General features: G+C 41.7%; 1 protein-coding gene and 1 pseudogene across 2 annotated transcripts in view; both read left to right on the plus strand.

The window, feature by feature from the left end:
- The first annotated feature begins 6,838 nt into the window (after positions 1-6,838).
- LOC111871330 lies at positions 6,839-8,518 on the plus strand (annotated as a pseudogene).
- Positions 8,519-19,157: 10,639 nt separating this feature from the next.
- Positions 19,158-26,108, plus strand: part of LOC111871329 (eukaryotic translation initiation factor 2 subunit 3) — an 86,567-nt gene continuing 79,616 nt past the window's right edge. The window contains exon 1 of one of the 2 annotated variants that reach the window (XM_023864355.2): positions 19,158-19,358. In XM_023864355.2, the coding sequence (XP_023720123.1) occupies positions 19,296-19,358 (63 nt within the window). In that variant the 5' untranslated portion in view covers positions 19,158-19,295. The remainder of the gene's footprint in view (positions 19,359-26,108) is intronic. The other variant, XM_023864357.2, reaches the window with a different exon arrangement.

Below are 26,108 nucleotides of genomic sequence, written 5' to 3' on the forward strand. Positions count from 1 at the left end.
TCAGAGGACACCTGTTCAAATTGGGACTGATAGTCCCATTTGTGAGAGGTGTCAAGAAGGAAACGAAACAGCCACACACATATCCTGTGTGAATGTGAGGACTTAGCTTATTTAAGACTGCGTCACTTGGGTCAATACTTTATGGAACCAAGTGACTATTTCGACACCCCCACATACAAAATCCTGCGCTTCATTCAAAAAGGGGAAGCACAATAGACCACTGTAGGTTGTGGTGCAAGGGCCGAGAAGGCCTACCCCTCATTCATTCATGGTTTCATAACAGTACTTTTTTTCTGGGGTGGGGTCATTAGCCCCATGTCCAACCTCCAACCTGGAGTATGAGGAGCTATCCTGCATCTGGCCCCAACTCTTTTAGCTATCTGGCATGGTGGGTGGTCCTACAAAGAGCTTATGCTGCTACCGGCATAGCTCTCTGGGTCATTTAGACATGCAAACTTCCTCTCCAAAGCAAGGCAGTAGTCCTCTAGGGGGAAGACATTAAAACAGAAATCATCCTAATAATCACTGTACGGTGCACTTAACAAATGCAGTCCACAAAAGGAATTATAAATGACATGCTAACAACCCTGTTTATCAGATTACTAAGAGGCAGTGCAATTTATATATATATATATATTGTTTAAGGCTGTAACCACTTTCTGACACCAATTTGTCATGTATCCTGGTAACGTGACAAGAAATTAATGGGTTCTGGATTACATGAAACTACTTATTGGATAAGCTGTTTAGAATTGCAATTACAATCACTCAGAAATAACATCTTCCAGGTGATGTCACCTGGCTAGTCTGTCATCTTCTGGTTCTTAGCTGAGCTGGTTTCTTTGGTCTCAGCTCTGCTTTAATCGCCTGTTCTGTTCTTCACTCTGGTCTGGTCTATTCTCTTATATTCTACAGTCGGATGGACTAGAAGTGACCTTCTTCAAGGGTTCTGTTTCATATGTTCTATGTACCGGTTGCTAGTGTATTAGTTGCCGCAGGAATGGCACAAATTCTGGTTTTCATTTCCATGGTAATGTCTGCTATGTATGCACTGTCATGTGAACAATGATACAGAACCGTGGATACTGAGTCGTCGTCTAACAATGGACGCCCGCTCTGACTCAGATATTCCGGCTTTCAGGCAGCATGCCACTATATATCTCAACATGTTTGTCAGTACTATGATGCTTGGCTTTAGCCTAAGGGTCAAAACAATGCTCTGGATGATGTTTAGCATTTGAAAAGTATGCCAGTATGCGTTATGGCCGAGTACAATCAAATGGAAAGAAAGGGATGTAGCTAATGTGAGAAATGAAAAGGATATTCTGTTATTCCAAAGGTGCCTACTGTAGATAAACTAAACAATTTAAGACTATGATATCTTCACTGTTCACTGTTCGTTGATGCTAATTCAAACTTCCAAGAAGTCAGAGCTATGCACTGAATGAATGAACAGTAGATACTAAGGTTTCACTGTTCATGATTATTACACATAACTAGCTCTATGCAGCTGAGAATCCAACAGCATGTCAGTTCCTCAAGAATTTCCCAACATTTTATTAAAGCCAAAGGTTTATTGTTGTGTGAAGAGGAACCCACCACAGATCTCTATCCTGAGCCAGATGAATCCAGTTCATACACCCTCCCCATCCCATTTCTCGAAGATCAAGTTTAATATCATTCCATTTATATTTAGGTTTTCCTAGCGTGTCTTTCCATCTGGTTTTTCTGTCCAGACTCTGCATGCATTCTTCTTCTTTCCCATGGGTGCTCCATACAAACTGGTAGTATTTGTCTCAGCCATTCTAGTTATATTTGGCACAGAGTACAAGTTATGAAGCTTGCCAATGTGTAATTTTCTCCAGCTTCCTATTTTATCCCCCTTGGGTCAAATTATTCTTCTCAGTAGCCTGTTCTCATATACCTTAGTCTGTGCTCTTTCTTTAATGTCAGAGATCAAATTTCATACCCATACCAAATTAAAGACAAGACCATAGATTTGTATATCTTAATCCTTAAAAGACAAAAGGTTATGAACTGAATTGTAGAAAACATTACCGGAATTTAATCTGCTCTGGCACATTTTCACAATGGCAGAAAACTTGAGTATGTGTAAGCAAGGAAAACTACTGATTATTCAAACTGTCACCTGTGTATGGAAGACCAATTTGGAATGTTCATGCTGGCTAGGAACTGTAAACATTGTGTACCTTTTGTTCCTTATTTCGAAAATGGTAAGATTTACGAAAGAAGTGTGCTGAATATGAAATATGTTTCATTTTTCTCAGCAACTTTCGATCAAAACATTTTTGTCCACGTCAATGTTTATAGATTTATGCTCAAGAAACGAGAAGACATTAATATATACGTTTCCATTTAAAGTTCGTTCGGATTTGCCCAAACTTGGTGTACGATGGCAAATTGTATTAAAACTCCCCCCCCCCCCAATACCATATTTGATGGAAATCTGTTATAGAGTTATTTCATGCGTACGGAAAAACGCGATTTGAGTATCCTCGGCAGGGTTTCAAACGTGCTTAAAAGTGACCTATAGAATTGTGTTCTTTCGTTCGGAAAACAAAATAGCGCTTCAATAACACTCGCGGTACGACGAAAACTGTATTTACCCAACCAAAAATAACCCACATGGCAACATCGATTACGATCGATTACGATATTACACACTTTGCTTGCTTTTCTGTTTTGTAGAAGTTCTGAGCAAACACAATAATAGAAACCTACTCAAAGTTAAATACTCTCTTCTTATTCTTCATTCCCCGACACTATTTATCACAGATCATACTACGGTATTTTTCATGTACTTTGACATTCACGTATGATATGATATGTGCGGGACATGTAAAAAGTTTATAAGACGTGATAAATTGATACAAAATTTTACTTGGATAAGATATTGGAGGAAGTAAAATATTGTTACATCACACTTGAGAGTCAGAATCATGGACTCAGCGCAACGCGATGACGCATCCATTGCTAGGTAACCAGACAGTAAACACTTCCCCGCTGCGAAGCGACAACAGAGGAGCTGTGCTAGGCAACGAGACAGTAGACACTTCCCCTCTGTGACGTAACAGTAGATTTGCTACTGGAGTCCACGCTCCCCCCCCTCCCCCCGGTCCGATTTCAAGTATAAATAGCAGAGCTGACGCACAGCTGTGGCGGTGGTGTTGACAGACAGCACGGAGACAAGGACTGAAGCAACAAGCTGACTCGCATTTCCGCAAGACAGCACGGGTTATAGTGAGGTGAGAATATAACATATTGTAATGTGGATGGCGCAACAGGTAGTAGGGGTCACGTGAACTCTGCGTTTCCGCGAGTGACATCACATATCCCCACTCCTTCCATCACTACGCAACGCTCTGTAAACACCCCCCACCGCTAGGCTGTGACGTCAAGCAACAGGGGAGGCCGTTCAGCTACTGTTGCTAGACTTTCGGTAAACACGATGTCACGCAACAATGGTAGCTATCACGAAACTGTTTTCTGTGTGGTCAGTACGGAAGCTACATAACAAGGAGTATTCGTCAGAGAGAGAGAGAGTTCCTAGTATTGAGTATGAGTATTCAGTATCCAATATAAGTTGAAGTCTTGAGACAGTCGCCGTTGAAGAGAGTGGGAGCCCAGCATTCGCCGAGAGATAGTTGAACAGCAATTGAGATACTGGATGTTATAAGACTAAGATTGTATAACTGTGAATCGTGTAAGTGTAAAAGCGAAGGAGGGTAAATATTCGCTACGTCCCTGAACGGCGTGAAGTTATTTGTCACGTGACATACCCAACATGTGACAATATATTTAAGACTGTAGTTATTTGTCGACCATGCAGAATAGTGAAGCTGTTGCAGTTATTTGTAGTTACGAATATCAGATGTTCAGTACATTCGATACTCATTCCAAACCCCGCATTTAGCCAGTAACACGTGAAGATATTGACATAAGCCTTAAAGGAATAGGGTGTGAGGATGTGGACAGGGTTCAGCTGGATCAAGCTAGCTCATGTACAGAATTTCGTACGTGCACTTTATTGTTTTATGTGGCTTGGTATACCACGCCATCAAGATTTCAGACTATAGGTTATGGGATAAAGCGATAGAATGACTAATGAATAATTAATTGGAAAGGATTAGGAAGGAAGCAGTCTTCTCTCTTATCGAGGTACTATTTGGCATTTGGTCATAGGGACTGAGAAAAAAAATGAAATACTTCAGTCCGAACAGCTGGTGTCCATGTCGAGATTCAAACCCTATGCCTCCAGCATACAGGTTTAGAGCGTTACAGCTGCACGAGTCTGCTCCGTCTGTTCTTATTTCATTCATAATTACGATCCACGCATTGCTTTCATAACATTATGTCGGTATGGATATTGCTTAACCGTTTTACCTAGCTTAGAGTGCGACTTCCGTTTCTTGTTTAATTGTACTCTTGGACTGACTCTAGAGGGTTCTAATGATGGCGTGTAGCATTCAGTATTTTGTTAGCTTACTACTTATTTTCAATAGATAATATTAATGAAACTTGATATATACATCTTGCCACCTGAGTCGGTTTCAGGGGTGCAATTCATGAATCCTTCACATCAGTAATACCAACATTACAGCCTCTCGAATTTCTGAGGCCAAACCTTAATATTGCTTAAAGATCTATATGAATCTTCATGAAACTTCGTAAGTATATTATGTCTTATAAAGCCATCTCAGCTTTCATAAATTTCACCATCATTAATACCAACATTCAGCTTCTCAGAGTTCTGAGAGAAACCGTTAATATTTCTCTAATGCCTGTACCAATTTTCATGAAACTTTGTATGTGTATATTGTGGCGTAACTCTGTAAACACGGCTGTTACGCAATAATTAGGATAGCGGTGCTTTCTCTGTGTCGTGCCGCGCCAAGTCCAGTCGCACCGCGCTGGTTGCTGCGCAGCGTTGCCTAGCAATGCCTCCGTAAACAGCGATTACGCAGCAGAGGGCAAGTTGTGTATTCCGCTTGTCCGATTGAGAGTGCGTGCAACAGTGAATTATGGAGTGTGTGTAAATCAGCGATATCGCTTTATTTAAGTGTAATTAATAGAGAGTGTGTAAACAAAGTGTTAATGAAACCAATCATTCGAACTAGAACCCGTCATATCGTCACGCATCCCATCCGACATGTGACAATATCATGCCATCTGAACCCATCTCAATGGTTTATATTATATATACCCGTCTACGTAATCAGTATAAGTATATCAAAAATATGTATAAGAAAGAGAAAATTTATGAATTGTATTGTTAGCCTGTAATTATTGATGCGATTTAATGAAGGAGATTTAAGAGGGTCGCACGTACAGCATATTCGGGTAAAACAAATTCATAAGGAATTTCATATGTAGAACTAGTCCCTGGTGTTCAGCTGTGTTGGGCACAGTCATGAATTCTCGGCTTCCATAAATGTGAGAACACTTCTTATCAGCTTCCCAAGAAGGAGCCTGTGCAAAATATGTGGTAGAAATAAAATGACCAGAAGAAACAGATGTTGTAAAATAAGAGGCATATTTTCTTAGAACAATGGTTCTCAACATTTATGAGACCGCGGCCCAGTAAGTTCTTTTTTTATAAGACGAGGGCCCAGTCCCAACAAATTTACTCGTAAATACCTTTCCAGTTTTGTTAAAGTTCATGCATTAAGCTAACGTAATATTAGTAATTAATTATAGCATAATCATAAAGAGTATTAGTACACTTATGTATATGATGTGGCATGCTGACAAACATAAAATTACATTTAAATTAGTTATCAATCACTGGACTAATGAAATCTTGTGGCATTTTGTAGTTTCCTCAGATCAACATAATTAAATTACTTTGTGCTAATTTTCATTGACATGTCCCATGCTGATCACCAAAAACTTACGTTATTCAGTGTAAAATTGATTATTGTATTATTAAATCGATTTTAGTGATGTTGGTTTGAAAAAAACGGCAGTGAGAAAAATATTTACGCACTGTAACTCACCATAGGAGTCAGCTGAGTAGGGGAAGAAGCAGAAGGATGTCAACTTGCCGGCGAAACACTTAATTTTAAGTAGCTGTCCATGTACTTATGTATGGATGCAGACTTTCCTTCTGTGTGCTGGAGGTTTTCCTTTCATTTTGTACATCCTGGAGATCGCCATGTAGACTTGAGGTGGATGAATCACTACTTGTTGCGTCACAAACACCTCCAATGCGAAATTTTTTAACACCAAAATTAAACAAAGTCCCCTGTCTCGTATTCATATTAAAATTCAAATCACTCAGGTTTCGAAACAAGCACTTACACACTGCAATGCGAACTTGCGAAGAAACAGTATTCAGTATTACTAGATTTGAGAACTGGATACAGACTGCCTTGATCTTCAATTTCATTGGAAACATTTTCTTTATACTTCCTTGCTGATTGGTCACTGACATTTGTAACACAGTTGTTATTTCGCTCAGTTCCGAGAACACAGGATATGCCGCCCATTGTTGTAATCGGCTTAGAGGCAATTTTTATGACTGTTCATAAACATCGGTATTGCCTTTCCCGAATGTTGAAAGATTTGGATGTCTGAAAATTCCCAATCATTCATGAATACTTCCATGTTTAAAAATATGCGGCTTGGTCATTGACATTTGCTACACAGATATAGGTGTTCTGTGTCTTAGCTTCTCGACACAAATATTATTCTCCTCAGAATATTTCCACTATAAAATATTTATTCGTGAAAATGCTTAGAAAATGAAAATGACAAATTCCAGAAGAGCCTCTCGCGGCCCAGTATAATTGATGTCAGGGCCCACTACTGGGTCGCGGCCCGGCGGTCCAGGAATGCTCAATAGGTAGGGGGAGTGATTCGGCTCCAGCCGACTGATCGTACAATCCATCACAGATATGAGGCGTTCCTATAGTTGGATTTGATCTCTAGCTTTCAAGTACTCGTGTGTCTTCAGTATAATCTGACAAGATTTATTTCTATTTCTCTGTTCACAGATAAAAGTGATAACTGTGTTTTCAGCAGAATACAGTACTCGGGATGTGAAGATGGATTTCACAGTGAGTAACCAGATAGATCTGTCAGCAGAGCTTCAAGGACTTCCAATTACATCAAACTCATCAGCCACGGCGACCAATGCAACAACTGTTTCGGCAGAAGTAGCAAGTCTGTTCGAATGTCCAGTGTGCTTTGATTATATTCTGCCTCCAATATTGCAGTGTCGGAATGGACATCTTATTTGTTCTAATTGTCGACCCAAACTGACCTGTTGTCCAATATGCAGTGTACTTTTGGAGAACATTCACTGCTGGGCAATGGAGAAAGTTGCAAGCGCTGCTATGTTCCCATGCAAATATTCAACATCTGGCTGTGCAGTAGCTCTTATATACACTGAGAGGAGGGAACATGAAGAAACGTGTGAATTCCGGCCGTGCTCCTGTCCGTTCCAAGGGGCCTCTTGCACATGGCAAGGTTCCTTTGAGCAGGTGATGCCTCACCTTATGATGTATCATGAATTAATCAACCTCTTAACAATGAATACAGAATACAGTACTCGGGCTGTGAAGATGGATTTCACAGTGAGTAACCAGATAGATCTGTCAGCAGAGCTTCAAGGACTTCCAATTACATCAAACTCATCAGCCACGGCGACCAATGCAACAACTGTTTCGGCAGAAGTAGCAAGTCTGTTCGAATGTCCAGTGTGCTTTGATTATATTCTGCCTCCAATATTGCAGTGTCAGAATGGACATCTTATTTGTTCTAATTGTCGACCCAAACTGACCTGTTGTCCAATATGCAGTGTACTTTTGGAGAACATTCACTGCTGGGCAATGGAGAAAGTTGCAAGCGCTGCTATGTTCCCATGCAAATATTCAACATCTGGCTGTGCAGTAGCTCTTATATACACTGAGAGGAGGGAACATGAAGAAACGTGTGAATTCCGGCCGTGCTCCTGTCCGTTCCAAGGGGCCTCTTGCACATGGCAAGGTTCCTTTGAGCAGGTGATGCCTCACCTTATGATGTATCATGAATTAATCAACCTCTTAACAATGAAGATATTGAATTCTTAGCATCAGACATCAATCTGCCAGGACCAGTGGACTGGGCCTGTATGCAGTCATGTTTTGGCCACCATTTTATTGTGGTACATAAGAAACGAAAGACGTCTGATGGACATCAACATTGTTTTGTTATAGTACAACTGATTGGGTCTAGGAAACAGACTGAAAACTTTGAACATAAGTTAGAACTGAATGGCCAAAGAAGATGTTTTACATGGGAAGCAACACCAAGATCAATCCATGAAGGGGTCTCCTCAGCAATCATGAACTCTAACTGTCCTGTATTTGACGCCCAACTCTTTGCAGAGAATGGCAAGCTGAGCTTCAATGTGTCAATTTCTATCGTCTGAGATTGGCATACTTTGGAGTTGATGAACACTGCCAGAGTATTAATAGTGTCGCCTATCAGTACACACTACCAAATATGAGTTTCATTTTTTATATGTTGACATTTTGATATGTTCATTTTTTGACATGTTGAGCTATGGATCACCCCTACCTCCCCAGGGGTACGTGGCGGTAGCGTAACGCTCGCGTTGCTACGGTAATAGGCGAGTTCCCGCCTCGCCACTCCCCTCCGCGGTGACGTAACGCGCAACGCTACGTACCCATAATCAACTTCCTACTGTGACGTGGCACTCATTACGCAACCGGCAAGCACTGCAGCTATATAAGTCAGTTGTACTGAGTCAGTCAGTGAGTCCTGGAGCTACCGCCGAGTTAGCCAGCAACTAGTCAGTTGTATTCTGGCATTTGGAGTGTACTAATTGTGATACTGCAGATAGCAGTAACCGTAAATCTGTAATTTGGGTGATTGTAAGTGCGAATGTGAAATAAAATTCGCTATATAAAATACATCGTGAAGTTATTCGTCGCGATATACGCCCGATACGCGACAACAGTTATGGAATTTATGCTCATGGGTTCTCATATCAAGCAGTTATAAAACTGTTTTACCACCCCACTCAGTGAGGTTTCAAACCCCACCGGCTGGTCGCTACTCTTTTACCGTCCTTTCTTTCTCTTGCCGGTGTCGCCGCTGCCGTCGTTGGTCGTTTGGCTCGCAGCTAGGGCGGGCTTTACCTGACTAAACCGCTTCTCCGACTCCACCACTGCTCTTCACTATGGAAAAGGGGTTTAAGTTCCGGGACTTGGCCTGGATTGTCTATGGGCGCCAGCAACTGTGGATACAGCTGCGAAGTGAAGGGAAAATGTGGATGGGGTGTGGAGCTAGATGGTGATCGGGCTAGTCGTGGGTGGAGTGAGACTCTGGCTCAGGTCGTTTTCGGGCCTCACTTAGACGAGGAGAAAAGAACACACTGGAAACACAAACACTTGGCACCACTTCTTTATTGTTTTTGTAATCTTGGAGTCACTGAGATACAACTCAGATCGTTACTTTGCTACTCTCGGTACGGGAGAGCTCGGATTCTACAAAATGAACGGGTTGTTGTTACTTGGTTACACACTCCTGCAAGTCTTGTCACAATGCACCGTTAACACTATTATGGAGCACTTGGGGACTTGTTTAGGTTACCGCTACCACTGCGTGTGTGGGGTCTGAAGGGTCACCAGTTCGCACTCACTCGCGATTCTTTTCAATATTAATTTTCCTGATTTAACTTTCGAATATTCACATATTAATTTCACTTAACAGTCGATCGAGAGGGCTAGCTCCGCATCCGGCGAGTTTAACTGTTGTTGCGAGACTTTTGGAAAAAAAAAAAAAACTCTCTGTTTTTGAAGATTCAGAGGTCCTGTGAAAATCTGGGAACGCCTCGTTGCCATCCTCCAAATCTCCGGGTTGGTTGGATTTAGAAAACAGGGGGGAGGGTTCGATCGAGTTTATTATTCTCCCCAATGGTCAGCTCTTTCGCGGCGAAAGTTGGGTTCTCGCGCTTTTAGGATCTTTCTGACACGGGGTGGATCGAGGGGGTTCAATCTCACGGTCTTCTAAGGGTAGGTCTGTGACGAATTTGAGGCCTAAATTGTCACATTCGTTACGCTCAACAGAAAAAGGTTATTGTATGATATTTAGAACTTGAATGAAGGGGAATTNCTAAAGAGTGTTCAGAAGGTCTCCACTACAAGATAGCGGGTAATATTCGGATTCCTAAAACATTTGACTTCCGTGACCAATCGGGTGTTGAAAAGTGGTCCCTTTCCTCGACTATTGAAACAGTTTGCCGCTCCTTTCTAAAAGCAGTTTTTAACATTTGGAGAGTTATGACCGGTCAGAGGGCCATCTCTCTAAGTGACAAAATGTTCTCTCCAGCGTCTTTTTGGACAGATTTCTCTTTTATAAGAGCGTAGGGCTCTTTGTAAAAGTACGGAGAGTGTCGGGCTGGTTTGATTTAAGTCCAGGGATTGTGACCCGTCATGAACTTTACCTTCTCGGAATTGCGAAAGCAAACTTTCAAACTGTTACTTCTTTAGAATTTCTATCTCGTCCCAAAATTCCTTCCTCTTTTTGTGTCGACTGGGCTTCTCTCTGTCTGTTTCCAAATTACATAGCACGCTCGGGTAGGAGGGAGACTTGACTTCCCTTCATGCCAATTGGGTTCAGGTCCCTCTGGTTTGAGTGCGGTGTGAGGTATTGCCTCCGCTTCTACGTAGTGGCAAGTACAGACACGAGTAAATAATAACAGGTGGCCCTTTGCATTGTACGGTTACAACGGCACAGAGAAGAAAATGTGATATGCTGGTGTTTGAGGTAGCATATATTTGCAGTTACTGTAGTTGACCAATTGATAATAACAAATGACCCAAGAATACAGATGTATGTACATATGTACATATGTAGCAGTATGTACATATATCTACGGCTATTAACAGTGGTTACAGAGAGCTGAAATAATGAAAGAACTGCGTGTAACTTTACAGTGTTAAAATCCTTACAGGAACGCATTATTTTGTACCACAGTTAAAGTTCAGCACTATTAAAGTACTAAATAACATTGTTGTGTTTCTTTTTCCAGATGTAATTACAGTTGCTAAATTAATGCATTTGTGGCAGTGATAAAATTTGCCATTAAAAATAGTGGTTTATTTGTGATGGCAGCAAAATCTGTAGAAGTGAATATGACTAACTACTTGGGGTGATAGCAATGGAAAATTTCTTCTTTAGTCTGAATATAAAACTTTTGAAGTTTGCAGGATTCATTTATTTATTTTGGTTTATACTTGCCAATTTTTACACTGCTTCCATCTTGCATGGAAATGAAGTGAATTAAAGAGATCAACACGGCATTTTCCCCTTTGACCTTTGGAAGCAGTTCAACAATTTTTATGAAATATGCTGTAAATATTCTGTTGTTTGGGGTCACTCAAATGTAAGGTTTCTGCAGTTTGATATTGAAATTTTTCACAAACATACATGCAGATTCTGAATAAAACACTGCTTAGCGTAGCCGCAATTTTAAGTTACAAGTTATTGACAGAAGTAAAATAAAATACGTACCAGTAATAATACTAATGGTATTGTAGAACTAAAAACATATGCAATAGGAATGTAGGCTGTATGAGTTCTTCTTGAATTTCGGTTCGTTGAATATGCATCATAAGGCATCTATAAGTTATAACTCGTCGATGTAAATACCGGTAAGTTATGTAACACTGTGGCTATTCACTCGGTATCACATGTACCTTCACATTATTCGACAAATTCAAAGAAAAAGTGTCGATATTAAATTGTATAAAGGTACGATTATATCGAATAGCGATACTATCAATGATATATGACAGCATCGACAATTAGAGCAAATTATCTCAGATTACCTGTACCTCATCTTCGTTACTCCGTGGCTTTTAGTCCGCAAGCGAACTATACCGACCCAGCTACCGCCGCTTGCCTGCGAAGTTAGTGCTAACTTTAGCGGAGAGAGTTTGTCGCATAGTCAGCGCAAGGAATCCCCACAGTCGTTAATCTCGGTTTTCTAGATCAGAGCCGCTATTTCCTTTAAATAGCTTCTCAGTTATCCTCACGAGACTGAGTGGACCCCGTTCCAGACCCACTACTTCTCAGAATCTGGTAGCGCCAGGTATCGAACCCGGGACCTATGGATTTGTAGCCAGGAACTTTGACCGCTAGACCACGGGGGCGGTCCTCGTCTTCATTGGTTCTAATAAATGGTCGAGTGTCCAACACACCCACAACTAATAATTTATCACTGGATGCAGGTAAGTCAATTGTTGAGGTACTGATTTTTTTGTAAGAATGAAAGTGCCCACAACTTCGCTATTAGTAGAATATCAATGTTGTAATTTTAACTTCACGCTACACTAGAATAGAGCATTATTTGTTTCGAATTTAAAAAATTTTGGAGTCTCCCCACAGGAGATATTAGATGTTAGAAATGGCCGATTTGGTACCCAGAGCAAACTTTGAAATTCCTGGAAAATTTTGGAAAATAGGTATTGGGCTCAAATCTACGTGATTATATTCCCCATGTGAGCAACAACAATGAGCAGAATCCGCAGATCTGATACTTTCCCCCTCCCAATGGTTTTTTTTTCTCCAAAATCGATATGTAAATTTCAAGCTTAATTAGACCCAGAGAAAGTGAGTTGAGTAAAAACATGTAATGATATGAATTGTAGTCCATATCATGGGGAACAATTTGGTTGTTTATTGGAGTCTGTAGCACCAACAGTTATCGAGATATGGATACGCATACCTACATTTGAGCCGAAAACGCGTTTTTTCACATTGTGAAAACGGCCGTACCAGGAGAACTGAGGGGATTAAATGTTTCTTTAAATATTTTTTTTTGTGTGAAAATATGTAGAAATAAGTGTACAAAATATACAAATTTTTAAAAATGGCCTAGCGACCTATCTGAATGACTTCACATGGAATGACTCTGTGTTGCATTTGATGTTCTCAGAGAGGTGACAATGACGAGTGTATCTGCTCAGTACAACTACCGTGCAAGTAGCACGGAAAGATCTGCTTGCTACCAGTTTCACGCCGGTTTCTTGCTTTGCTTACGCTTCAACCTTGAAGACTGAATCGATAAATTCATCTGTAACATCGATTGACATTCATCGGACTGCACAGCGTTATATCCCAGAATTCCACTACTGAAATTGAATTTACATGGCCATTATTTAAATCGTACCTTCTCTGTCCATCACAAGGGTTCCCGATGTGATCCAGCGACCGGATAAATTCTTGAGGAGAACTATTAAAATGAACTGACAAGGAAGGAAAGACAGAAGATGTGGATATTGGGAAATATTTTTAACCCAAATCCTCCGTTGGATTTTCAATAGGCATTACAGAAAATGAAATATGGGTACATGTTGACATTAACAAGAATTTCTATACTATATATATTACTGAAGAATCTTAAAGTCAAGTTTATCTAATTAACCGTATACTCTATATAATTACGAATGCTTGTTTATGACCTATTGTAACCGCACCATGCAGGAACCTCAGCAATGTTGTTGATTTACATTCTTAATTACAATGTACTACATGTAAACGAACTGTACTACTGTTAACACAAGATGATACAGAATTGACCCCAGAACCAGCAGACGCCAAGGACGACATATGGTCTTTCTGAGGGACAAGCAAGCTGCAGGTCACTTGAAACCCCCAGAACGGAGCAGGAAGCGTCCCGCTGCGTTTTCTGGGAATTTCAATGCTTAACTTCGACGGTGCGAGTCTTTGAAAATTTGAGACTTGACAGATAAGAGTCGCAATAATTTTCGGAGGGGCGTACCGAGAATCGTTAGCGTACCTTCATTTATTTGAGAGCTGTCAGAAGGACCGTCTTGTACTTAGGCCCAAATTAACATTGATCTTGTTAGGGATTGGCGGAATGTCAATGAGAGTAACACCCAAATTTTAGATTCAGCCAATCAGCAAAATTTCAGAGGAGAGGAAACCAGGCGCTCCCGGAACCGTCAGGACGTCTGCTCCTCCAGAGCAGTCAGTCGGTAAACGGAGTAACAGGAGTGAGTAGCCAAAAGGGAGTAACTGGAGTCAGTCGCCTTAGTGAGTAACAAGAGTGACCACCCGGAAGTTAAATCGGTGTTGGCTGAGTCCGGTGCACAAATTCAAAGTGCTATAGCCTTGTAATGTGTAATTCCAGTTCACATCTATAATAAAGAGCAACAGTGTTGGTGAAGTGTGTGTTTTAAGTGTTCTTTCGCTCCTTGTGTGAGCAAGGCCCAGAAGTCACCCTGAGACAGAATCTCGTCCTACCGTCTGAGCAGCCGGAAACCCAAACGCCCGCCTATCCTTATCCCCCCCCCCTTTGTTTTCCCCGTTCCAAATTCGTGGATTTCACCAAAGTCCACTGGCGCCCATACAAATTCAAATTCAGAGTAATCCCACGCCCTACCCTGAACCAGACAGCAACAAGGAAGTGGCGGATGAAAGTGGAGACAACGTAAGGGCACTAAGAGGACAGTTATAAGTGCCGACCAACTTGTGGGGCTAGAAGTCTCACTGAGCGGTTACACTATCTTTACGAATCACGAAACTGAAGATGAGCAGAGCAGTAAATGTGGGTGTAGATTTTGACGTCAGAAACTTGGAAGTCGTAAACCTGGTGTCAGATCTCTGCAGTGGCCACACATACAATTTACTCTTTCGTTTTTCTTTCAGTTGCTGGAGGGAATTTAAAGTTTGCGCCGTGCCTCAAGTGTCGTCAGCTCCGTTTAAAATTAGAGGGGCAATATCCCTAGACTTGAAGAGAAAACATGACGCTGAATCATTCTGTCAATGTAGCAACTCACTCTTCCTCACCGCGCAAGGAACATAGAATAGTTCGTAAACTGTAGTTCGCAGGCAATGTCTTGGCGGTTCCGTGTGCATATCCACTCCCTTACTATGAAAACAGAGAATATCATTAAAATTATGGTCTTCTGGTACGCAATGTTATGTATTTTTATAGGTAAGTTCCAACATTTCGGAGGAACCTACTGGGCAATAGGCTGTTTTCTATGTGGTCAGTGCGGAAGCTACATAACGAGAGTATTCGGCTTGCTTGTGGTGCGGAGGAGGTCACCTGCACAAGGAATGCCTCGAGAAAGAGAATACGTCTTCCACCCAAAACATGTTGCAACTGTCGGTTGGCGGAAGGAGAAAAACACCATCCCGCAAATTATCGTGGCTGCAGACACGCGAAGGAGGAGATGCAGAGAAAGAAGTCGCAGAGAACACCCAGGGCTACAACAGGAAGGGTGTTCTCTTCAAACCTCACCACTCCAGGCGTGTCCTTCGCGGCTTCGCTCCCAGGCAAGACAGAGGAACAGCGGCAGCCTCAGACACATCAGGCAGTAGTGGCAGGGGCCACCCCAAAGGAACCCACGGGCCCCGCGGGCCTTCCCNCCCGCCACAATGGAACCCAGGGTCCCTGCGGCCTTACCCCAAAACGAGCAGCAGGCAACAGGCCAGTCAGTTCGGGCACTAATGTAAACAGTTTGCCTATGGACAAAATGTTGAAAATAGTAGTAACGGTAGTACAGCAGATTCTGACAGAGTCTAATGGTGCTGTGTTAGAGGAGGCTAAACTGTTGGCCATTACAAAAACCGTCTTAAATCTCATAGAACAAAATGGCCACTAGAATTCATAGGCCACTCAACGTCATAGCATTTAATACGAATGGCATTTGGAGGCAGCGCTATGAGTTCAGTAAACAGATGCAAGACCTGCATGTAGATATCGCTCTGTTTTCAGAGACACATCTGAAAACCCATGAGAGGTACCTTATTCAAAATTATCACTTTTATCGAAACGATCGCTACCCGGGCAGAAAAGATGGAACTGCCATTGCAGTTAGAAAAGGCATTCCCAACAACCATGTAGACTTACCACCTCCTGTCTCAGAAGAAGCGACAGGGGTCTGCATACCAATAGGTAATACTGAAGTTCTACTTGCAGCCGTTTATAACTCTCCGGGTCCTGCCTGGAATGATGTTGACATCACTGAGCTCTTAAGCTTTAGACGTAAGTCTATTTTGGCAGGTGATTTGAATGTTAAACATTCATTTTGGAACAGCAGAGTTTCAAACACCTCAGGCGAGAACTCATGGATTTATTTGATATGAGCGAATTCGAAATTTCAGCACCATAGTGGCCAACTCATTATTCCCCTGCGGGAAATGGTGACGTGATGGATACTGTTGTCCACCAAAATATCAGAGTGTCAGATGTCATCGTCTCTGATATTTTGGATTCAGATCACTTACCAATAGTATTCCACATACTGGATCACATTGAAATTAGGAATCTTTCGGAACCTATTGAAAATTTTACAGATTGGGAGCCGTTTCAAAGCCTCGCATCTGAGTTAATATCACCTAAACTAGAAATTAAGTTGTGGTAGAAGCCGATAAAGCGGCGCGCGACTTTGCAGCCTCTATTGCTTCGGCATATAGGTTGTCCACAAGAAAAGTTACACTTTCGGACATAGACAACGATCTTCCTGGTCTAGATCGCTTGTTAAAACGTAAGCAGAGGCTAGGAAAATTGTGGCAAGAAACCAGGGATCCAGCGTGTAAGACGGCACTAAATTGGGTCATCAAATCAATCAGATGAATGACCCGTAAAACGGCACTTGAACGGTGGAAACAAAAATAGGTAACGCTGAAGTCACACCTCAGGGTATATGGCCCTTTGCGAAATCTCGCTTAAAGAGAGATGGACCAAAGGCACCAACTGCTATTCATGGGTCTTCTGGCCTTAAATTTCACCCTTCTGAAAAAGCCAACGAAATTGCAGACTGTTTGGAAATTCAGTTCACCCCGCATGATCTCTGCGACGATAACCTTACACGGCGGGTGGAGGCTAGAGTTCAAGCTCTGCTCGAAACCATAAACGACAACCCCCCCCCCTTCAAAGGATCAGACCATGTGACCTACAGAAATTAATAAAATCTCTTAAATTAAAAAAGGCCTGTAGAATTGACGGCATCCCAAATGAATGCCTCAGGCACCTTCCAAGGCGACCATTGGTTCACCTAACCCATTTATTCAGTGACGGTTTTCGGCTTTCTCATTTTCCAACTACTTGGAAGGAAGCAAAAGTAATAGCTTAAAATAAACCCGATAAAGACCCGAAATTGCCTCAAAATTTACGTCCGATCAGCCTCCTGTCTACGAGAGGAAAATTATTTGAAAAAATAATTTTGAATTTCCTCCAAAAACATATTGAAGAAAGAGGCCTGCTCCACGCAAGCCTGTTTGGTTTTCGTGCACGTCACAGCACGACATTGCAATGTATGAGGCTGGCGGACCACGTGACCCTTAATTTCAACAATAAAATGTCTACGGCTACAGTGTTCTTGGACATCGAAAAAGCCTTTTATACCACGTGGCATTCACGCATGCTGTATAAGTTATCAAAATTGGAATTCTCGAACAGTTTGACCAAGCTTGTTGGGTCCTTTCTTTCTAAATGTAAATTCAGGGTTTCGGTTGAAGGCAAACTGTCAACCCCAAGGAAAATGCAAGCAGGGGTGCCACAAGTTTCGGTCCTTTCCCCTGCTCTTTTCAATTTGTACATAAATGATGCCCGCCAAACACATGGTGTTCACCTGGCCTTCTTTGCGGACGACACCTGTCTGTATGCGAAAGATCGCAAGGAGGGTTTTATTGTTAGAAAATTCCAGCGCGGTCTCAGCTCAATGGAGACCTGTGTGAGCGCTAGAATATTTAATTTAATTAAGACTCAGGTGGTCTACTTCTCTCGTGGTCTTCGACCGCCTGAGTCTTGTCTCACTCTAAATGGCCGAAATATTGCATTTGTAAATAGTGCAAAAATATCTAGGTGTAATCTTCGATAAGAAAGTTACATGGTGATTGCGCATAGAAATGATCGAAGCCAAGGCTTTCAGAACACTCAGAGTATATTCCCAGTTTAAAAGTGAGCGATTGAGCGACAACATTAAACTGACCCTTCACAAAGCTCTTATTAGATCCGTAATGACTTATGCTAGTCCCGCCTGGGCGTTTGCGGCAGACACCCATCTAGTGAAATTGCAGTGCCTGCAAAACAAGTTTCTCCGCACCATTGGCAATGTTCCAAGGCACACACCGGTCCGCGATTTGCACATGGCATTCAAAATCCCATACGTATATGATTATATAACAAAATTATGCAGGCAACAAACAGAAGTCATACAGAATCATGATAATGAGAATGTTCGTAACATCGGACAAGGCGTAGCCCGACACAGAATGTATAAGGGGCTTAAACTTGGCGGCTGTCAGGCATAGGACCGTTCAAGTGATTAGACTGCCGTGGTAGCGAATACTACTAGACATAGGGCATAATCTGCTGTACTTAGCCTAGACTGACAGAAACCTTGTATATGTTACACTTTAAGATTCTATTGTAAATAAGTGTACGTAGGTTTCTACACCATTCTTGTGTGACAACTTAAACTGAAGCCGTTATATTGCTTCGGAGGAACTTAACCTGGATCCAGACTCCTTCTCATGAAAAATCTTTCTCAAGTGAAATCTCTTTTGTCCCGCCTAACATTGCCTGAGTGGCGTTTGTCATATATACCAGGCTCATGCTCAAATAATTGCACAAAATAAATATTAACTGCTTCGTCAACCTTTCTTGTCAACTTAAGAAACAAATGAATAAAGGTAGTGCGTAACAGAACAACTGATTCCAGGAAATCACGCGGCAACTCAATTGTGAGAAGACTGGTATTCTCTGCTGCTAGGAAATCGAGTTTCTCAGTTTCCCCGCGAGTTGGGTTGCAGTTCTCTCAATTTGTGCTGCTCCATTCGCTAACATTTGTTCAACTAAGGCTGATAACAATTCACGGCAATCCCGGTTGCTGTTGACATTTTCCTTGTTTTGCCCTCGGCCTAACAGAAATGAGTACTAAGGATCAGCCTTGGCGAAAGGGGCTGCCGGACATATGGCTGACAGCCTCACCGCCATCTGTTTGCGGACTGTCTATGAAATGTGGGAGTTTCGACGACTCTCACACATGACGTCGTATTACAGAAATATCTTCACTTTTTTACTTTAAAATTGGGAAGATCCCGGGATGTATATATACAACGTCTACGTTTGTTTTCTGAACGCCTTAAATTGTTAGGCCTCACTATGGCGACCCTGGAGCCCTGGAATCACTCCCTTACGGCATAGTATATACGTATTCTAATCGAAAACGGTTGAACCGGAAGCAGATTAGAGTCGGAGAGAACGCGTCCATGTATTTTGCAAGATGGCTGGAGAAGGAAGTGGCGGTCTTACGGGTCAACTGTACAAACAAGATTTAGCTACACTTGTGAGACTTTCATTATTAAACACTAATTTAGTACAAACATTATAATTCAAAATATTTTACATCTAATTTTATGTATGCCTATTATGACAGGCAGCATCAGTTCATGTCAATATTTTTTCGTGGTGTGCGTGCTTGGGTGATGTAAGCTTAGGGTACCAACATATGAAACAATTAGGTTTCTTCTTTGATTGAGTTTTTGTGGCTTGCTGGAGTTCACGTTATAGTTCGAGATGCCCATATAAGTCTTGAGTAGCTACTTTATGACTTTGAGACTTCAATATATAATATGGAAGAACTATGCTACCCACAACACAATATTTCAGTTACTACATTCAGATCTATATTACTGCAACATGTTTCGGTCATACATGACCACCATTAGGCAGGAATACGTATAGTTATTGAAAATACCGATACGGATCCGTATCGGTGCAACGCGTCGTATTGAATATTAACATAAATTTTGCCTCGGATTGCAGAATAGTTAAAATATCAAATACATGATTAAGAATATAAAAAGGTAGAAATAAATAAAGGTACACTATATATAAAATGTTGGAATATTATTATAAATAATAAATGTATATTAGCAGTATATAAAGTAATATTAAAAGATATTAAAAATATATATGTAGGTGGGCTAGGGGTCTGTATGCCAACTGAAATATTTTATATTAGAGGTATATCCTTCTACAGTGTAGAACTTTGGTGTGTGTTGCTGAAATTCTATGTAATAAGTCTGGTATGTGAGGCCAAAAGACATGTTTTCAATGATGTGCAAGTTTGGTGGTATGTGGGTATTTGGTATGGTATTCTCATGCTTTATGTCATATATATGACACGTGCGATGTGGTGTATGTTTCTTGTCTGGGCGTATACACATTCGGTGCGTTCTACACTGTGTGGTGGTTCGACTTAGAAATATTGTTGTGTTGACGATAGCATAGTTCTTCCATATCATATATTGTCTGTGACACACAACAGGATGCAACCTATGAAAATGATTTAAGACTTCAAAATGACTGTGTCACAGGTACGTGTTAATAACGTTGGTCAGCCTCTGGTTTTTATTTTGCATTTATCCTTTGTAGGGCAACACAGGTTTGTAGCCGACCCATTCTCTTCATGGTTTATCATGTGGGAAGGTATCACATGATTGTCAGTTGATAATGGGATAATTATTGTAATATTAATAGGTTTAATAATATTGTGTGTGTGCAGGTTCCACACATGGTTACTAATTATTAGGTCAGCTGAATCACAGAGGTTGAGCTGGCAGTGCATGTGACATGCATGGGAGAGAAGATAAATGTGTACATGTTTTGGTCAGATAATGAGAAGGAAAGAGGCAACTTGGAGGGCCTAAGTGTAGATTGGAGGATATTTTTAAAAGTCCATCTTAAATAGGGTGGGAGGGGAATAAATGACTTCAAGAGGGGTTACTAACCTAGAAGTAACTTAGAGAATGGTGATCTGCTTGCAGATTCCCACAACATTTTGATTAGGTGGAAGATCTACTACTCTCAGTTATTGAATGTACATAAGGTCAGTGCTGTTACGCAGACAGAAATCCATACAGCTGAGCCGTTAGTGCCTGATCTAGCATTTTGAGGTTGAATTCCTATTGCAAAATTGAAAAGGTATAAATCACCAGGTAGTGATGAAAGTCCGGCAGAATTTATTCAAGTGGGAGGTGAAATATTATATTTTAAGATCCGTAAGGTAATTACTTCTGTTTGGCATAAGGAAAAATTGCCTGATCAATGGGAGGAGTTATTATTGTACCAGTTCACAAGAAGAGTGATAAACCTGATTAGTAATTATCAGGGGATATCATTGCTATCAACTTCATACAGAATTTTATCCAGTAGTCTTCTCTCATGGTTAGGTCCATAGATAGATGAAATTATTGGGATCATCAGTGTGGGTTTCAACCACTGATCAGATGTTTTGCATTCGTCAGATACTGGAGAAAAAATGGGAATACAATGAGGGAGCACATCAGCTATTACTTCAAGGAAGTCTATGATTCAGTTAGGATGGAAGTATTCTACAGTATTTTGATAGAGTTTGGGATACCCATGAGGCTAGTTAGGCTGATTAAAATGTATTTAACCTTTATCGGATGGGCCATTTAATTTCTGATAGGGGCAGCTGGACTGAGTTTATTTAAATGCCCGCCCTTGTAGAGCAATGAAATTGTAAGCATGTTTCTAAAAATGGTGTGATTTCTACATTTTTTATGATGAACGAAATGAATGCTCCTTTAATGTAGAAAGAATATAGAATCAGATATTCTAATTTACAGATTTTAATATCTGTAAAAATTTTTTACACTGATTCCAAAAAAAAAATTCCTGAAATTCATACATTTTCTGCACAATGCGTTCAAGCAGTGTAATACATTTTCTGCACCATGCGTTTTAGCAGTGTAAGTCCTCTGTGGCGACCTCACATACAATGCTATCTCTTGTTGAACCTTATTTATCATATGGGACATGTCGGTATGCAGGACTGTGGGTGTCTGAAATCGCTCGCTGTGTTATATCTGTTAGAAAGACACAGGCGTACATTCTCAGAATATGGTGTTGCCAGATCGGTCATTCGTTCATTCGTTCATTGCAGTCAAACCATTGTGTTTGTAACGATTTTGAAACATCACAATATAAGGTTAGCCACCCATGACATCATCTAGCATGTTTGAAGCAGATATTGAGTTCAGCCAAGACGTGAATGAGATTTTTGTATGTGTGGGCGCGAGTTTATGATTTATGGCTTCTGGTCGTGGTCTAAGCACAGAGATATTTTGTGCTGGCAGTAAACCATTCACCGCTAGAGAGCCGTATAGTTCACCATGGCCACATGACGACGTCGTATGGAAGATGCTGAAATTGAGAAACAGCTGTTCAGTGACACAGATTCGGACTGCAATTCAACCGATTCTGAGAGTGGCAAGGAAAGTTGGAGTTCTGATTCCGCGGACGAAGGGTCATCACCTTCGTCGGCAACTTGGGGACCGCCAGACCAGTGTGGCTGGAGAGGTGTGAATAATTATTCCGGTGTAGCTGTGGGGATAAATATCACTGCAGCTCCACACGTGAATAAGGATTCCACCCCTCTCTGCGTTTTCATGCTGTACTTTGCGGGGATTATCCATCTGCTGGTGGAAGAGACGAATAGGTACTATCACCAGTACCTAGATAGACTTGAAGACGGACCATCTCCGCGGCCTGACGTAACTGAATCCGAGATGTTTCTGTTTCTAGGAATAATCATTCAAATGGGACATGACATTAGAGACACACTAAAGGACTACTGGTCGACTGCTGAACAATTTGCCATGCCTTTCTACTCTAACACAATGAAACGCGACCGTTTTCTTCACATTCTTCGTTTTCTACATTTTGCAGACAACAGTACAGAAACTGACAGAAATGCCGACAGTTATGACCGACTATGGAAAATTCGGACCATCTTCGACACTCTCAATGACGCATATCAAAAATATTATAACCCTTCCGAACATTTGGCCATAGACGAAATAATAGTTAAATTCAAGGGAAGGGTGGTTTTTAGACAGTACATTCCTAAGAAGCACAAACGTTTCGGAATCAAAATCTTCAAAATTTGTGACGCCGCTGGGTATACCTATGACATGAAGGTTTACTTAGGAAAAGACAGGAAACGTGCCAGCCAAGATGTGACAGCGACACATCTACAGTTAGGGACCTATGCAGGCATATTGAGGGCGTAGGTCACAAACTGTACATGGACAATTTCTTTTCATCACCAGCCTTGTTTGACGACCTGATGACAAAGGACATAATGTGCTGTGGGACAGTCAGACCTAATCAGAAGGGCTTGCCTGACGATTTTCGACGAAGACAATTTCGACTGGAGAAAGGTGACATTCGTGTTAGAGTGAGACAGAACTTGGCAGCACTAATTTGGAAGGACAGACGTGACGTACACATACTGACAAACATGCACTGCCCTCCAGCAGAAGGTACTTTCTGTAATGAGCACGGAAATGCCATCAAACCATCAGTTGTTGTGGATTATAACACGCACATGGGTTATGTCGACAAAGCGGACAGAATGACAAACAGTTACAGCATCAGTCGTCGGACCTGGAAATGGACAAATAAACTATTTTTCCATCTCCTGGATCTGACAATTCTGAACAGCTTCATCTTGTTGTCATCCTGTGGCGCGAAATTATCACATCGAGACTTTCGTCTCGCCCTTGTGTGCAACATGGTGGCCTTACTTTTAACGTCATATGACGTCGCTGGATTACATTAGATCATGCAGGAAGGAAGGCGGCCTCCTTATAAAGTTGGTGACCAAAAATCATGTAAATAGAACAATTTATATTTTTAATTTAATTTTAAAAAACCTTACACGCGTGGAATCCGCGACATCATATGATGTCGTTCGGCCAGCTGCCCTAACTTTTAACGACATCATATGATGACGTTCATCTGATAAAGGTTAAATGAAGCGTAAAGTAAAGTCCGTATAGGTAAACATTTGTCTGATAAATTTCATATCCAGAATGGTCTAAAACAGGGATTCTGATGATGGTGTATGCTCTACAGAACTATAAGGCTTATTTTGGACATTATCCATCATCTGATTGAGATTAGCTCTTTCTGACAGGCCCAGCTGAGTAGGTCTATCCTGCCTCATCCACCTGAGGACAGAGACAGATCCAGTCTCCGAAATATTGTGGTGTTTTGTCTTATATATACCAGACGATGGATAAAGTCCAAAATAAGCCTTATAGTTCTGTATAAAAATTAGAATATACAAAACTGTAATTTTGCTGTGGTTCTTTATGGGTGAAACTTGGTCCCTGACATGAAGGGAGGAACATAGACTGAAGGTGTTTGAGAACAGTGTTGAGAATATTTGGGCCAAGGGGAGATGAAGTGACAGGAAGTTGGAGGAAACTGCAGAATGAGGAGCTTCATAACGTGTACTCTTTTCCAGTTCTAATTAGAATGCTGTTAGGTCACCACTGGTGGGGGGCTCCTGCATAGCGCAAATACGTCACACTGCTCCGTTCTAAAGGTTGTTCGTCCCAAACAGCCTAATGGTACATCTCCGTTCCTTTTCTTTGAAGGCTGTTCTTGCAACGTCTTCTTTTTTTTTTTGGATACTTCTCTTACAGCGACTATTCTCCGGCTGTTACATCTGCTCCCTTCTTAAGATTGATCATCCCAAGCAATTCCATGGTCCAGCGTTGTATCACATTCACTCCTCACTTTCATTCTCAATTCATGCTGGGGAGGCTGGCGTTTCTACGTTACCAGTTCCTCCTCTATTCCTTGTTTCCTTTTCCGTTTCGGAGGGGGTCAACCCCTCCACAGTGTCCAGTTTTTGATGTTCTGTAATCTGCTGGAAATCTCTACTGCTTGTTGCCTGATATCGAGCCCTAGGGTATTCCTCAGGGTTCGGCTGGCTTTTCTCTCGTTCTCAGGATGCAGCCGCTGTCTTGTGTGCTCATCCTTCAGTCCAGTGCTGCCCTCTGGTTCCACCTGAGGGCTCCTCTTGCAATGTAGTTCCTAGTCTGGTTCTTCCCATTGATGTGTCCCTTGCGCTGTGCCACTCCTGCACAGCGGGTCATCCTTCTGGGAGCGGCAACACAGTTCTTCTGGCACCCATCCTGATTTTGGCTCTGTTATTTCTTGAAGGCATCTCTCCTATGTCATGCCACTGTTTCACAGTGGGATACCTTCCTTCCGAGATCCACAAATTCCTTGGGTCAGTTCCTTTGGCTGCTCGCATCGCACTGCAGCTTGCTTCTATACCACCTCTTCCATCCTTTGACCGGTTGCACAAGAGCATCTTCCTTGGGGACTACTTCTTTTTGTGCCATCTCAGATTTTGTTTCCACTGAGGTCTGCTCTTCTTCTAGACGTGCCTCCATCTCTTGGCAGGCCATCGTCTTTATGTCCATTTTGGGTATGCTTTCTGCAAATATCTCCTTGTGGCTGGTGCCCATATTTTCTCGCATGGCTTTCGTCCTTGCTTTGATTGCTTCCGTTTCCTTTGCAATCTTTTCCCGCCAGGCAGCCGTCTATTCTTGCCAGGCATTTCTATCAGTGTTTGCCTTTTCTCGCCAGGCTTTTCTATAGGCCTCAATTTCTTCCTTGTCGGCTTTTCTATCGGCCTCTGCCTTCGCCATCATTTTGATTATTCACTGCATATCTTGCTTCTCCATTTTCTTTTTGGCAGGATAACACTCAGTATACTTCTGAATTCAATAATTCTTCCCAGAGAGAGAGGTGTTTAAGTTCATAGACACTTCTGACACCAAATTGTATGTGTTGGGTATGTCATGCGACAGATAACTTCACACCGTTCTGGATCTAGCAAATTTATTGCACATTTGCTGTCACAGTTACACCACTGCTGCCATCTAGANACCTGTCTGCAGAGCCGTTTCCTAGCATCGGGCTATCTCTGATGACTTCTTGCCTTGAGCAAATACGTCACAATAATAATAATAATAATAATAATAATATATTCTGTAGTTCCATCAGCAGCATGTCATCTACAAGCTTTTTCCATTTGTCCTGATCTGCAACTGAACACCTCAGCCCACTTAGCTTCTTCCAGCTTCTCTCAGAGTGGATGTCCTCCAGCTGTTTCTTGGTTCCCCCTTCCTCTGTTTCCTTGAGGATTCCACTGAAGCACAATCTGTAATGGCTTTTCATCATCGTTCCTCAGTGTACGGCCAAT

This window comes from Cryptotermes secundus, unplaced genomic scaffold (genome assembly GCF_002891405.2).
Source record: "Cryptotermes secundus unplaced genomic scaffold, Csec_1.0 scaffold1346, whole genome shotgun sequence".
Taxonomy (NCBI): Eukaryota; Metazoa; Arthropoda; class Insecta; order Blattodea; family Kalotermitidae; genus Cryptotermes; species Cryptotermes secundus.